This window comes from Diadema antillarum, unplaced genomic scaffold (assembly GCF_040938485.1).
Source record: "Diadema antillarum isolate AM-2024a unplaced genomic scaffold, OU_Dant_1.0 seq00000853_RagTag, whole genome shotgun sequence".
Lineage (NCBI taxonomy): Eukaryota > Metazoa > Echinodermata > Echinoidea > Diadematoida > Diadematidae > Diadema > Diadema antillarum.
In genome coordinates, this window is record NW_027271724.1 from 399,900 (window position 1) to 415,533 (window position 15,634).

General features: G+C 37.6%; 1 protein-coding gene across 1 annotated transcript; it reads right to left on the bottom strand.

Moving 5' to 3' along the window:
- Positions 1 to 3,435: 3,435 nt before the first annotated feature.
- On the bottom strand, positions 3,436 to 12,083 carry LOC139740405 (uncharacterized). Its single transcript, XM_071650997.1, has 8 exons — positions 11,713 to 12,083; positions 9,479 to 9,600; positions 8,098 to 8,309; positions 6,088 to 6,209; positions 5,644 to 5,779; positions 4,973 to 5,236; positions 4,286 to 4,530; positions 3,436 to 3,544 (listed from the first exon to the last, which is right to left on the bottom strand). Exons 1-8 carry the CDS (start codon positions 11,793 to 11,795, stop codon positions 3,436 to 3,438), a joined length of 1,293 nt encoding a protein of 430 aa, XP_071507098.1. The 5' UTR covers positions 11,796 to 12,083.
- Positions 12,084 to 15,634: the final 3,551 nt, after the last annotated feature.

Genomic DNA, 15,634 nt, shown 5'->3' on the forward strand with positions numbered 1-15,634 from the left:
TTGTCAAGTTTTTTGAAAAGACAGCCAAAAAGGCCCTGTTTCATCGAAATATGACAGAAGACTTAGATACACTATTGCAGCTCGATCTATATTCCTAAAGTCCTATGCAAAATATGCATTTGTGAGGACAGTTGCAGGCATTAATTTAATATTCATTGTCAACCTTTTGCATATCAAACCTATGGGTCAATTGTTGCTGTAATTACAGCAGAACCTAGGGAGTGTTATATACATGTAGGTTCCCTTTTTTTAACATGGTAAAGCTTTGTGATTGCATGCTGCACTGAACTTCAAACACGTCTACTAAAGGCAACACTTTGCTGTAATTACAGCAAAACCAGCAAAGAGGCCCCTCACATGACGAAACACATGTCTTGTATCCTTTGTTCTCTCAAACACCGTTATTAGCTTTTCTATGCATGTGCAGTACCACAGTGCACTCCCGTTATTCTGGTTTTAACAAAGTAAACATTTGGGCCGTAATGTTATCCATTTACGTATCTTTATTGTTTATTTAATCGGTTATAACAAAATTTTGATATAACGAAAGAGACCTGCCAGTCCTGAGGACTTCTTTATTATGGGAGTCCACTGTAGTCGCAGTCAACAAGCCATCATTAACACAGAGCAAGCTAACATGAATTATGACACACTGTTTAGTCCCCATTTTGAGTACTACACATTCTTGCATTCCTTTAGGGGAAAAAAAGTTTTTTTTACCTGCTTCAAAAAAAAAAAAAGAGAGAACATATACAAACCACACTTTTAAACTTTTGTTCAGTTTATGGATTATAATATTTATTGTGAGCACAGTTTCCTCATATTGGTATATTCAATTGTACATGGTATATAGGGGATTCAAAAATATCAAAGTTCACATGATTAATAATGACTCTGCAAATTGTCACAGACAATTTCGCGAGATGTTTTTGTGAATTGACACGGTGGCTATCGTTTTTGCACTTACTCTACTGCATGGCGACATTCTTGCATGTTATATTCACAGTACACACATTTGCAAAAATTGAAACCTTGCAAAAATAACGTATGCAGCATTTAAGAGTACACAACATCAAATTTTCTCTGTTGTGAGAGATCTAATTTCAATTGCTTTCTTAAGGATGGTGATTATACTTTCAGCACATACAATAACGTTTCTATTTTGGCAAAGTGCAAGATGGTTTGATTATGATGAAAGGAAACCTTTAGATGAAGAAATTTTTATATTGAGATCAGAGACTAATCAAAATTTACCATGTCATGTTATATACAACTTTCAAAATCTGGACATTTATCACTTTATGCACATACTCTTCCAAAAACTCACCATATTCATAGGTAGACAATATAAATTGACTTTGAACCAATGCATGCTCTCCAAACTTGGTGAATTGCCTAGTTGCTTGTGAAAAGTTGCCTCTCCAGTCATTTACTCTTCGAGAGTACTTTGCACTCGATGTGTGATTATCAGAAAGCAAATTAAAAAATAAAACTCGTTCACGCCGTCTCTGTTTTTCCCATAGGGCCTTTAACTAGAAACATCTGTATTAAGTGCCTAATAAATGTAAAGTATTATTACCTCCACCAAGGGAGGAGGTTATGTTTTCGTTACCGTTTGTTTGTTTGTTCGTTCGTTTGTTTGTCCGTGTGCAAAATAACGCGAAAAGTAGGGAACGGATTTGGATGAAACTTGCAGGAGAGGTTGAGAATGACACAAGTAACAAACGATTAACTTTTGGTAGTGATCCGAGAATTTTGGGGGAATTTAGAAAGGATTTTTGATAATTTGGCAGGTAGGGTCAATGTACTTACAATAGGAGTTCAGGCTGCGCTAGTTTAGGTTTGCATGCATGCACCCAAGTGTGTGCTCTAGTTTCTGCTAGGGCTAGGCGCGCCGTGCAGCTGAGGGTTTATGACGTGACAAAGGCTTCTATATTGAAAAATTGGGCGACTTTCAGCACACAATGCAGTAAATTACATATGGGTGGAAATCAATGATCTCTGTGGAAGAACATGATCAGTGGTGGAAATGAGCTGCATGCTTGGCGGAGGTCTGTGCTCTCAGAGTGCTTTTCTAGTTATTATTATTATTATTATTATCTTCTCTTCCATGTTTTGAGGAATGCCGTCATATACCGAAAAAGAAACACAATGACCTTTGAATAATTATGTGGTAAGAAATATGCCACCACAGTAGCTTACAAACAGTTGACCAAATCCTTGGTTTCCATCCTGACATATCACTTTTTAAGTTGTATTATTTCCACTATATTCACCTTTGTATGGACTACTTGTGATACATCATCTGCAACACATTACCTACAGAAAATTATGAATAAATCCTGGAAGTCTCATCCCTGCAGTAAGGTCAAAGACCTGTAGTACTTCAGTTTTTGGCACAACTTTGGTCCTTGGTTGGCCATTTGGGCGCAGGAGTGGCTTCCATATCGTTGCTTTTTTCCCACTGAAGAGAGAAATATTCAGCATTTCCTGGTCAACAGAATTGATGAGCCCAACCTCCAAGCTGTCTCTCAGCAAGACCATTTTCCCTGCAACTATGTGGTCCTTCGGTCTTCTTCCTTTCAATGATATCTGAAAATTGATAAATGTAAAAAGAACTTCTTACATTACTCATTATCTACGTAGTATGCAACAAGACTTGAATAAGTGTAGCACATATGTCACAAGAATTATAAAAGCATGGCAGTAAGCACTCTCTTTTCAACGAACATGACTATAATAAAATTCCAGTAACAGCTTAAAAATTCACGCTGTGGCGTCATCTGTTGTATGTTTTTTTTTTTTGTAATTGTATGGTTATGACAAAAATTTCAGTACAATGAAAGAAAATTGCAGTTCCTAAGGATTTCGTTATAGCGAGAGTTCACTGTAAGTTATTTTTGCTTTCAGATATTTTCCTGAATGAGGATATCATGGACATTTTTGTGAGATGTTGTGTACGTGAATTGACACTGCGGATATTGTTAGTGCACTATTACCTAGTGCATGGTGACATTTCCGTACATTGTCAAATTTGTAATGCAGTTTACTACAGTAAGAAGGCTGAAAACCAGTAACTTTCAAAATCCAGTATAGGACATAATACGAGGTAAGGAATTGTGTGTAATGGGGTTAGAAATTGTGCCTGAGGGACATAAGAAAATTGAATTACCCGCGGAGCCTGACGCTCTTTGTGGAGTAAGGGAGTAAGGAGAGTTGGTTGAGCTTCACCGCTTCTTGTCTGAACAGTTTGGGGTGCAATTGGCTGCTGTTTCAGAGATTGGAGATACCAATGTACTGGAGGCATGTCATGTTGTGGATTCTCAAAGAAGCTTTCCCACCAATCCCTCTGCTCTGCACTACTGAGATGATGCTCTGCTGCTGAAATGGTGCGCTTGACCATGTCCAAATTCTGCCTGTCATATGTTGCATCTCTCAAGTGTGGAGATCCTTCAGGCAAATTAATTTCTTGCCTGGCACTCTGCGTAAAGACTTGGATAGGGTCTTCATAGGACCTGGGCAGCCACTCCTCATCCTGGCTCCACTGTTTGTAGTGCAGCACAACGTGACCATCTTGAGACCGTGTCAACCTTTGAAGAAGTTGATTAAGGAAAATACGTATGAAGTTTGAATTTCAGACACTGTCAGAGCATTTAGCTAGCATCTTTACATTTATTACAACACTATTTTATAAAGATCTTGATAAACCCTATATAGCCAGGGTAATTTAAAAAACTGGGGGGGGGGGGGGACCCTCTTAATTTCCAGGAAAGAAGTAATTGATTTGATTTTTTTAAACATTTTTTTTTTAATCATGCTAATTATAATTCATGCATTTTTTTCATCAAATTTTAATCTCTAAATCCCTATAAATAAAACTTCAAATGAGATAAATTCTTTCTGAATATTTTCTTCAGTATTACTAACAAATTAATGTGAGAAAATTGCAGCATCAAATTGAGTTTCTTATGTATCTTATTGTTTTGAAAACTCGTTCATATCTTTGGTTATAAATTGTTTCGTATTTCTTCACCTTTATTTTTATTTATCATTGTTTCTCTTTAACTACATATAGTATAATTTGATTGTACTAAAGCAGATTAAGCATTTTGAATATTGTGCAGGATGAGCAAAATCAATTATCACAATTGACTTCCCCTATGATAAGCCATGATTAAATGGATATGCATTGCAATGAAAACAAGACATGGTAAATGCTGATAATTCACTGAAATGTATAATAAGGCGTGTACCACATTAAACATACATAACAGCATAGACATACCTGAAAGCATGCTGAGCTGAATGTTGACTTATTGTGGTAAGGAATGGTTCAATCCAGGATTTAATATCAAAGACTCTTCGCATCCTTGAAGCCTTCACTACATGATTCATCATCGACTCTTCAATCACTTGCAACAGCTCAGGTACAGTCTTTGCAGATTTTTGTTTGAGGGCACGTGACACACAACTGAAGCGCTGATCTATGTCCTCATGAGTGTGGCCAACCATCAGGAAAGACAACTGAACCTGAGGAATGAGGAACAGAAATTCCTGAAATAAACACAGTTTTCCAATGTAAATCTGAAATATTTATAATGTGATAAATGTGCATGAGTGCACAAAATTATTCAACTAATCAAACTATAGAGCTTTTCATAGGATCTGTGTGCAGAAGAATGTTGGGGCAAATAACATAATAGTATACCTAGACACACACACAAACACAATCACACAAAAGGAGAAGATAATCATTTAGGTGGCAGGAATGAGTTTGGTGTATTTTAATGCACACAGTTACTTGTATTTTTTTTTTAGTAGTTACAAAATGTATGTAAGCCACAAGGAACTAAGCAAATTTTGGCCATGATTGTATTTTGCTCAAGCTATCATTGTAGGAAACTATTAAAATGCCACATAACTGCATCTCTGAAGAATCATGTAATACTTCATAAAGCCACAAACAGCATACCTCATCGAAGATATGCGTTGCCACGAGATAGCCCATGAATCCTATGAAGTATCTGTTCTTATTCTCCCTGTAGCAATTGTCGAGCTGGATGTAGAGTGTTGGGGGAAGAATGCTGCCATTACTCTCCTGGCAGAGAGCATCCAATAAGCAATTTAGCACCATGTTAGTGTCTTGGCCATCCTCCAGTGATACAAAAGTATAGAATGTCCTTCCATGCACAAGGCATCCCTCGATGTGTGGCTGCAGCCTGTACCTGTCACAGTCCTGTTTCAATACAAATTGCAATAGTATGCAGAGGTTCAATAAACGTAATTGTATATTTTGTTTTATTGATTTTCACCAGAAGGCAATGATGGGTAGTTCACTCCTTATCTGGACTCAAAGGTAGGTTGATGCATCTGCAGCCTACACTATCATCTGTGTGTGTGTGTGTGTGTGTTTTAAAGCCTACATAATATTATAATTTCTATGAGACTCTTGAATCTGTATTGAGTCTGCAGCGGACCCATCAAGTTTTTCTGAAAAATAGGCTTTTAGATGAGACTATAAGGATTGGAGAAAACAGTTGTGTACCATTTCTGTGGAACAAAAGCAACAAATCAAGGAATTTAAAATGCTAATACAGCATGTGTTCTGCATTGATGGAAATTACAGATAAACTGCAGTTTTACCTTGGGAGTTGACCAGCCTCTGAAGTGAGGAAGATATGTTTTAGCTTGATCCATGCCATCAAGGATAATGCTCATCTTGGCCTTGCTGTCACTGAGTGCCTCAGCCTTTCTCTTGTAGTAGTGTCTCCTCTCTTGCCTGGCAATCACAGAATGCAAAAGGTGCATAATTAAAGTGCATAATTATCACTGAATGTCCCATCCACAAACTGGCTGGGGGCATCATATTCACAAGATCATCCTATACCACGAAGACAAACCGTACTCCTACCTTCAGAAAGAAAAGTTGTCACACCTTGTTCGGTGTCGATGATGAAAGTCATTTTGCACAAATACTCTTATTAGGAGAATCAGCTTAAAGTTAATTACTCAATGAAATGGGAAGCTGTAAACTGCACAAAGTACATACTGAAGATATTCATTGTAAAATCATTACAATTAACTTACCATTGACGATTTAAGTGCTCATCTCTTTCCTTCTTCAGATTCATTCGTGTGATGGGGTCAGAGGTCTTTGGAATGATGTCCTTCACTAGAACACAAAAATTGCATTTGGTCATTCGCGTCACCTGGAATAAAGATGAAAAGAAATGTTTATCATTTCTACGCTGGCTGATTTCCGCCAAAAGAAAAACATTTTTTTTTTTTTAAATTACGGCGTTATAACGCCTATAATACGGCGTAATAATGCCCTATTACGGCGTATTTAACGCCCTAATTTACGGCGTTATAACACCCTAATATTAATAGGGCGTTATAACGTAATAACGCCCTGATTAACGGCGTTATAACCCCCTAATATACGGCGTTATAACGCATAATATCGGCGTAATAACGCCCTAATTTACGGCGTTATTATAACGCCCTAATTTACGGCGTTATTATAACGCCCTAATTTACGGCGTTATAACGCCCTAATTTACGGCGTTATAACGCCCTAATTACGGCGTTAAATACGCCCTAATATTAAAAGGGCGTTATAACGCCGTAAAAACGCCCTAATTACGGCGTTATAACGCCCTAGTTTACGGCGTTATAACGCCTTAATTACGGCGTTATTAGGCCCTAATATTAATAGGGCATTGTAACGCCGTAATACGGCGTAATAACGCCCTAATTTACGGCGTTATAACCCCCTAATATACGGCGTTATAACGCATAATTTCGGCGTAATAACGCCCTAATTTACAGCGTTATAACGCCGTAATTTAGGGCGTTATTACGCCCTAATTTACGGCGTTATAACGCCCTAATTTACGGGGTTATTGCGCCCCATTAAATTACGGCGTTATAACGCCCTAACATTAATTAGGGCGTTATAACGCCCTATTACGGCGTAATAACGTCCTAATTTTCGGCGTTATAACCCCCTAATATACGGCGTTACAACGCACTAATTTACGGGGTTATTACGCCCTATTTTACGGCGTTATAACGCCCTAATTACGGCGTTAAAGGACAAGTTCACCTTCATAAACATAAGGATTGAGAAAACGTCCTAACTTTCGGCGTTATAACCTCCTAATATACGGCGTTATAACGCATAATTTCGGCGTAATAACGCCTTATTACGGCGTAATAACGCCCTAATTTACGGCGTTATTACGCCCTATTTTACGGCTTTACAATGCCCTAATTACGGCGTTATAACGCCCTAATTACGGCGTTAAATACGCCCTAATATTAATAGGGCGTTATAACGCCGTAATAACGCCCTAATTACGGCGTTATAATCCCCTAATATACGGCGTTATAACGCATAATTTCGGCGTAATAACGCCCTATTACGGCGTTATTACTCCCTAATTTACGGCATTATAACGCCCCAATTTACGGCGTTATTACGCCCTATTTTACGACGTTGTAATGCCCTAATTAGGGCGTTATAACGCCCTAATTACGGCGTTAAATACGCCCTAATATTAATAGGGCGTTATAACGCCGTAATAACGCCCTAATGACGGCGTTATAACGCCCTAATTTACGGCGTTATTACGCCCTAATTTACGGCGTAATTACGCCCTAATTTACGGCGTTATTACACCCTTATTTACGGCGTTATAACGCCGTAATTAGGGCATAACAGGGCGTAATAACGCCGTAAATTAGGGCGTTATTACGCCGTAAATTAGGGCGTATCGACGCCGTATATTAGGGCGTTATAACGCCGTAATTCAACAAGTGTTTTTCTTTTCGCGGAAATCAGCCACCGTGCATTTCTATGTCTCATTCCAAAAAGGTCAATATTGGAATTGCTTAAAATATCTCAGGAAAAGAGAATTAATGTACTGATTACAAGCAAACAACGGCTTTCTTAATTCATACTTGCTAACTAATTTGCTGGTATAAATTCTATTAAGCATAGACGTGACTTCTTCAGCTACATTCGGTGTTTATTTAGGTGTAACCACATCTCTTTCTTTTTTGATATAGAAAGGTTCACAAAGACAAACTTACCTTTGGAAATGATACATGGCTGAAGTGTTTTCTCCACAGTTGATAAAATTGAGTCTTGGAGATTTGTTCATGCTCTTTCGTAAGACAGGTCAAATACTCTTCGTAAATGCCTTTGATGCTTGTGCAGCACGGTAAATAAACTCGACCACTCTCAGGACATGTATCTCCCATCTTCAGGATAAATGTTTCCATGTAACCAACAGCACCATGCCCTGCAAAGAAACAAAAAACAAAGATACATCTATTAATACAGGTGTCATCAAAGGTGTTAATCCTTCATTTGTTTGCTTTGGTGTAAAAGTAAAAGCTTACTACTGAATATACATGATTGCACACATGAAGAAGATATAAGGAATGAACATAATGAGATTAACAACAGCTGACTAATAGGCATATAACCACAAATATTGTAGATGTAAAAAAAAAAAAAGAAATCTGATCTAGATAAATGTGTGCTTTTCTGCTTAAAGTTTGTGTCTTCCAGTGTCAGCTTCATAAATTGTAGAATGTTATCTATATGATCATACAGTGTACTTATTTTTAATAAGGAGTTCCTACCTGCTTTGCATGCAGCTGTAGTCTTTATAACATCCTTTAAACAGTACACTGTTTCGCTCATCTTGAGAATTGCCCTATTTAAGTTTTAATGTGTAAACTGCTGAAGGCCACTAGTGGGCCTAATCTAAACATTTTGTATCTTTTTGTTATTAAGAACAAGCACCTTTGAGAAAATCTATAATATTTCATTCAAACACATTTAATTTATCAAGCTAAAGCAGAAAAGAAGGTTTAATATAAATAAAACCAAGTGAATGCCATATGTTTTGCAGAAAGTACCAGGTTCATAATATGGGACTTCACAGACACTGATGACATGACACAATTGATGCAAATATCTCAGCAGCAAAAAGGGATAAATACCTTATTTTTTCCCTCAGTCATATTCAATGTACAAAATAATTATCGTAATAAATTTGGAACACAATCCAGGAAAGTTTGAAATAGGCCTATATTGTGAAATTTTTTTCCAACTACAATTATGGTACTTATCAATATGATAATTTACTTTTGGCATAAAATATGAAAATTATTTTTGAAATTTATCGAAAGGATAAATCTATCCTCTCCAAAAGAAGGTGTAACATGACATAGGCACTCGAAATATAGTACATGTACTTTTAAATAATTGTCAAAATATTTGTGTTGCCCAAAACTAGAAATACTAAAAGTATCCTGAGCATTTTATGGGTTTAAACAGTTTGTGTGAGTTATAGGGGCATACAGATTAAAAAACATTGATCCAGTCCATAGCGATTGTGCTTATAGAGTTGATTTAAGTTACATTTAAGTATGACTTTAAGAAATTGGTCACACTGCTTACCTTTCTGGCCCTTTCCATTGTTTCCCACAGCACAAGGATCATGAACATGTCCGAATTTAAGTAAATTCCAGGCCCTGTAAAATGTTTTCTCTGAGAGTTTCAGCATCAGCAACCAGGCATGTCTGTAGATGAGGAGAAATATATGTTAAATTTTATGCGGAAAAAACGAATTCCAGGGCTCATGTGACAGAATAAAGAGATATTGTTTGCATTGGCTCATGACAAAGACCATAGACATGATTTGAAAAACATATTGTACCAGTACATTTAACAGGACAAACATGGACAAACAGGCATTTAGGGCATTTCATGAAGCGTTTTGTCAGATATTTTGTCTGACAAATTGTTAAAAGCTACCGAAATCCTTGCATCTGATTGGCTAATAGCAAATTTGTCCAATAAAGTTATCGGACAAAATGCTTCATGAAATGCCCCCAGTACGCACGTCGTCCGTTTCCTCCAACACGGACGCGTACTCTATCAAGATTTACAGTGTACTGAGTATTTGCATTCAGACTGCAATGTATTGTGTACATTTTTGCCATAGGTTTCTTGTGTGGAGAACTTACACGAATCTGTATATGTGGGACTGCATAGAGATAGCCGTGTGCGATGAAAAGATCGTACACATGGGTCAATTTGCATCAATCTTATCCAAGTCAAAATAATAAAATATGAAGTGAAAACATGCAGGATAGGAGTTTCAACATCTTTAAATTCTGTGAAGGGGTATAGTTCCAGTAATATCGGCCTCATAAATGATTTGTAGAATAGATGAACACTGCACATTCAGTGCAGCAGTTGTAACTGTCTACTAAGCACTAAACAGCAGTGCTATGGGTTTCTAGCAAAGAGTATACCCGGGGCCAGCGGGACAGGTAAATAAGGATCTACGGAGCAATAGGGTTACAGTAGCCTAGCCTCCTGCTGGCTGCCTGAAATGAAGCTGTACACAGTCTTGATTTTGGTGTAGTATGTTGACTGTTTATTATTATTACACAGGAACCATCACTATGCTAACTTTAGTTCAATCAAATGCAGGTTTATCATTGAGTTATCAGGTTAAAAAAATAAAATAAAGAGTCTTCATACGGGATTTCCTGGCATTTGACGATGGAATTTACACATCTTAGAGCTGTTGTAAAAACTACATTCAACCTTGCCTATTAAAGCCGAATCTGTTATAGGGCTGAAGAAACAGCGTAGATTCAAAGAAATTTTGTCTTTAAAACAATAGAATATAAAGAGAAGAGTTTTGACTTAGGCGATTATTCGACTTATGCAAGTTCGATTTAGGCAAGGTTCACTGTACTAGTTAGTTTTGTTTTTTTTTTTTTTGTTTTGTTTTTTTTTTTTTGGGGGGGGGGGGGGGGGCAGTCGCCGAAGGGGAAGATGCTAAAATAATGTCGAATGACACCTTTGACGTTTGGAAATGAATAACAATAATATTCAACTCCGTCCGATGATAAAATAAATGTCTGATGTTTGACTATATGTTCGAAAGTAACTAGCAATTAGTATTCAGCTCCGGAAGATGCTAAAATGAATGTCGTATGTTTGTTTTGGCGTTCGGAAATGAATAACAATAATATAGAACTCCGTACGATAAATGTCTGATGTTTGCTTTTATGTTCGAATGTAAATAGCAATAACATTCAGCTCCGGAAAATGCTAAAAATGTCGAATGATCCCTTTGACGTTCGGTAATGAATAACAATAATATTCAACTCCCAACGATGATAAAATAAATGTCTGATGTTTGCTTTTATGTTCGGAAGTAAGTAGCAATAATATTCACCTCCGGAAGATGTTAAAATAAATGTCGAATGTTTGCTTTGGCGTTCGGAAATGAATAACAATTATATTCAACTCCGTACGATAATTAAATAAAAGTCGGATATTTGCTATTACACTTCGAAATGAATAGCAGTAACATTCAGCTGCGTTTGATGGTACGGTAAAAGTCTGATGTCTGCCTTGACGTTTTAAAATGAAAAACAGTAACATTCGGCTCCGTATACGATGCTAAAAAAAATTGTCAGATGATTCATTTCTCTTTCAGAAGTGGACAGCAGTAACATTTGGCTCCGTACGATTATAAAATAAATATGTGAAGGTATAAACAATTTCCCGGAAACTATTCTTCTTTTTCCGATGGTACAAAATCGTATCAATGAACATTGGTATTTTGATGAAATCATGTATCTAAATCCGTTGTCATTTTCATGGCTCACCTGCAGATCAGATCCCCATCCACAATGAACTTCTTGAAGTCTGATGACGCGGCCATGCTTTGCATCAGTTCTATAATTTTCATATGTCGGATGCTCCCTTCCTTGTACTTGTGAACACGTGTTCGCCACAGCAGAGCAAGGTCTATATCAATGTTTGACAAACAGTTGTTACCACACCGACACTGTGTAAGGATATCATTCTGCACGTCCGTCCTTTCCAGGTATGAAAGCCTGCGTGTGGTGGATCCTGTTAAACAAACAAGTTAGTGAGCTTCAGTCATAGGCGTCGCTTTCAACAAACAAAAGGAAAGAAAAATCAACACACTAAAACATACTTTTTTACGTAATTACATTTCATGTGTTGTGACTGGAGCGAGTCGAATCGAAATGATCCTCTATCTCCTATAACAATCAGAAGGATCGCAGAACCGTGGCGGACTAAGCCCTCACACCTCTTTGGCCAATGAAAAGGAATAAGTAAATAAATAGGTAAATAGATTATTGAATAACATCAGTATATAAACACATTCCATAGAAAAATATGAAAATATCGCTTTAGCGACTGATATGTTTCTTCCATTTCATATTTATCTAAAAAAAATGGTGGTATTTTAACATCGTCAAACCTTTTGATCTCTTGGCCCAAATCTTGCAAACTTTACAAAGTCATTGTGCGAGTGCACCCAAAATTTGGCAGGCACAATTTCGTACACACACAATGAATGTCAAGTTTCATTGGGTTATAAACCTCAAACGCTTTTAAGTTTAAAGCGTGGTCTACGAAATCGATTACGGTCGGATGGACGGATGGAAAACCCGAAAATGCTTATGGCAATAAGTCGTAGCGGAAGCAAAAGAAATATCTGGAAAGAGTCAGGGGATAGGGATAATTCGGAAAACACCCATTACTTGATTTATAAAGGTTCTTCCCGTCTTAGCGTGATGGATAGGGGTGAAACCATTGATCACTGGCCACCTAGCTACCCCTGTCCCGACGCCCTGCCTCTCAGAAGCTAGGCCTATATATACACCGAGGCGTCGCGTTTTTTGTTTTTTTTTTTTTCACGACGGTCATTGCAAATACAGTAATACGAAGCTATATTCCGCATGACATTAGTAACATTCCTTAGTATTTACAGTGCATTCTGAATACAAGCTCTACGTACTTTACACACGAATTGCACATTTTAAGATGCACAAACTGCTACATCTTTGCTCACGTCTGTTGTCTTGAATTATTATTACTCATGAATTTAAAGGTCGCAATTTCTTGCGACCATCCTACAATGATGGCTACCACTCTACAACTTGTATAATAGTCTGATGTGATATGACGCCATTGGTAGCTCTAAATCGTGAATTATATATAACCACGTATATAAAGTATACAGACAGGGTAAAATTAAAAAAACAAAACAAACAAAACCCATCGAGTCAACTTACCATGTTTTGCTGGCTTTTTGGATGCTGCCGATTCCATCCCTCCAGAAACCTTATGGAACGAAAACTCCCTCTTTGCGGCAAAACTGTTATACGGTCAGTGGTGCACTAACACCTTACTGTTGTACCGTTGTTGACATGAATCATTCCGGAAAAAGGAATTCATGAAAATCCTAATCTAGGACGTACACGGACTACGTATTATAGAGGGGCTATCCTACCAGGGAGGTTGGGAAGATTCCCACCTTCCTGATCCTACTATACACTTCTCGGTCACCTTACACCTTCGGTTCTCCAGAAATACACTATAAAACGTAATCCTCTAAAATTTGTCGGCGTAAACAAACTGCTTCCGTTCGCCCTTGCACTGCAAAGAAAGCTGAGTGGTCAATCTTTAAAACAAACAATTCTTGTAGACATGCAGTCATCGCTGCAGCAATTCTCCCATGAAGTAACTTTCATGAACAAGTAGAGTAACTAGAGTATATGAGCTTATTCAGTACGCTGCAGTAAAATGCATTGGAACACACAGGCACAAGAGCAATGAAGACATGAGTCTCATGTATCTTTCGTTATTACAATTTCGATCCATCAAAGGTGCAAACATTCCTTTTGTCTTCGTATACATGTGGATTGAGTGAAAGCAATAATTAGTATACTATAGGACATCAGCAAAAGTTTTGGGATAATCATACAATCCGTTCAAAAGTTATGAATTTTTTAAGTATTTGCGCCGTCATTGTTGATTGAGAATACTACTATAGACTACAGTGTACTAAACTTGGAAGAACGGTAGGGGCTATTAAGAAGAAATTAAGATAATTTCACACTTCTTAAAGTGCATATTTCCTCGACTTGTCACTGACGTATTTCCACCTGCCTTCTGAAAGAAGGAAAATGTTCTTTTATTATGTTAGAAAAGTGAATGTTTAATTTTCTTTATAATTATTTCCTTTATCTTCTACTGTGTGACATCACAGGCTGTAGTAGTCTTATCATCCAGCAATGACTGAACAGAAACTAATATTCATATTGTGTGAACGGATTGTCCTATTTTCCTTAACTGTAGTGTCACTGATGTGTTCTTCCAATATTGCTACATCTTCATTTTAATGTAGACTCATTATATAATGCGCATGGGTGTGATCTCAAATTGTTTTCCATCATGGATATACAATTCCATATCCCTCTTCTTAAACTATGCAATTAAAATGGCTACAAATTTGTATTGTACAATCACGTACAGGCCTACTTGGCAGTTGTGAGCGCAAAGTGCTTGGACCGCGCCTTGTGCTTCGCAGCGCCATGTGCTTTCTGCCCATCGCACCGTTGCCAGGTTGCTGTGTGCTGCATACTCCCAACAAGTTTTCAAAACGGCCTTGTGTATGGCTGATGATTGTATCATGAATGTGTCGCGCGCAGCATTTGACGCGTGAATGCTACGAGCCTACGGCCAGTGAAAGAGATCGACGAAAAGAAAAGTCGAGGAACAAGACACTAGTAACGAGAATAATGTCACAAATCCAGATCTACCAAGTCTGACGCATTCTGCGTGAGACTCTAGCATTTAGGGTCTGTCTCACTATCTCACGCATGACACCCATTTTTCTCACGCATTTGGCGAAGTCTGCAACTTGAGCCTATAATATGGAGCATAGCTCAAAAGATTAAAGTGATAGTTGCAAGTGAAGGTATACCGGCCGGTATATATTTCCCTTACGTCTTTCAAAATAAGTAAAAATTGATCACTTACGTTAATTTTATGCACCTGATCGCACCATTAAGGGCTAAAAATTGAAAAAGCTCCCTACCGTGGCAGGGAGTCCACAGGGGGAAAAACCCCTCAGTAGGTCCCTACATCCTCGCTTGCGCGCACATTCGCGCGTCGAGATGCCGAGCGATGCAGAGTCATGAAAATCTCACTCATAAAAATTTTTTGAACTTGGCATCCCTGCAAATCGAGTTAAATAATAATTAAAATTTCACCACAAAGCATTTTCGTTCACTTGCGAAACGCAGTTCTCATGATTAATAGACAAGATAGTTTCGAATACAAAAAAAAAAAAAAAAATAGACCGTGGTTGGTTTTTTTTTTTTCGTGTAGGAAAAAGACAAAATGGAATTAATACTGTACAAGCGTTTACGTGATAGTCATACTTTTAGGCCTAGCGGAGGCTTATAAACGTAATGGCCCCTTGTTTCGTTGCTGTTCTCACGTCCCTTAGAGAGTTCATGAACTTGCAGTGCTTCTTGTTTATATTATGTTCGAGTGTTGTACTTTTGTTTTATCCGTCTTCTTTATTAGATCATTATTATTATCATCATTATTTACCTCCCTTATGACTTCTTGTCAATTCATAACACCGTGTATCACGGAGATTTCTTCAGGTGAAGTAACGTACCCGACACCGTTCTGTCACTACATTCTATCATTATTTCATGCAGATGTTAGACTACGTGATGAATTATCCCTATTCAAGAA

Coding starts and splice junctions, on each gene's coding strand:
- LOC139740405 (XM_071650997.1), bottom strand. CDS start 11,795: ATGAAAATTATAGAACTGATGCAAAGCATGGCCGCGTCATCAGACTTC. Junction 9,601..11,712: donor GATGGGGATCTGATCTGCAG/GTGAGCCATGAA, acceptor CCTCATCTACAG/ACATGCCTGGTTGCTGATGC. Junction 5,237..5,643: donor GAGGCTGGTCAACTCCCAAG/GTAAAACTGCAG, acceptor GTATTGAAACAG/GACTGTGACAGGTACAGGCT.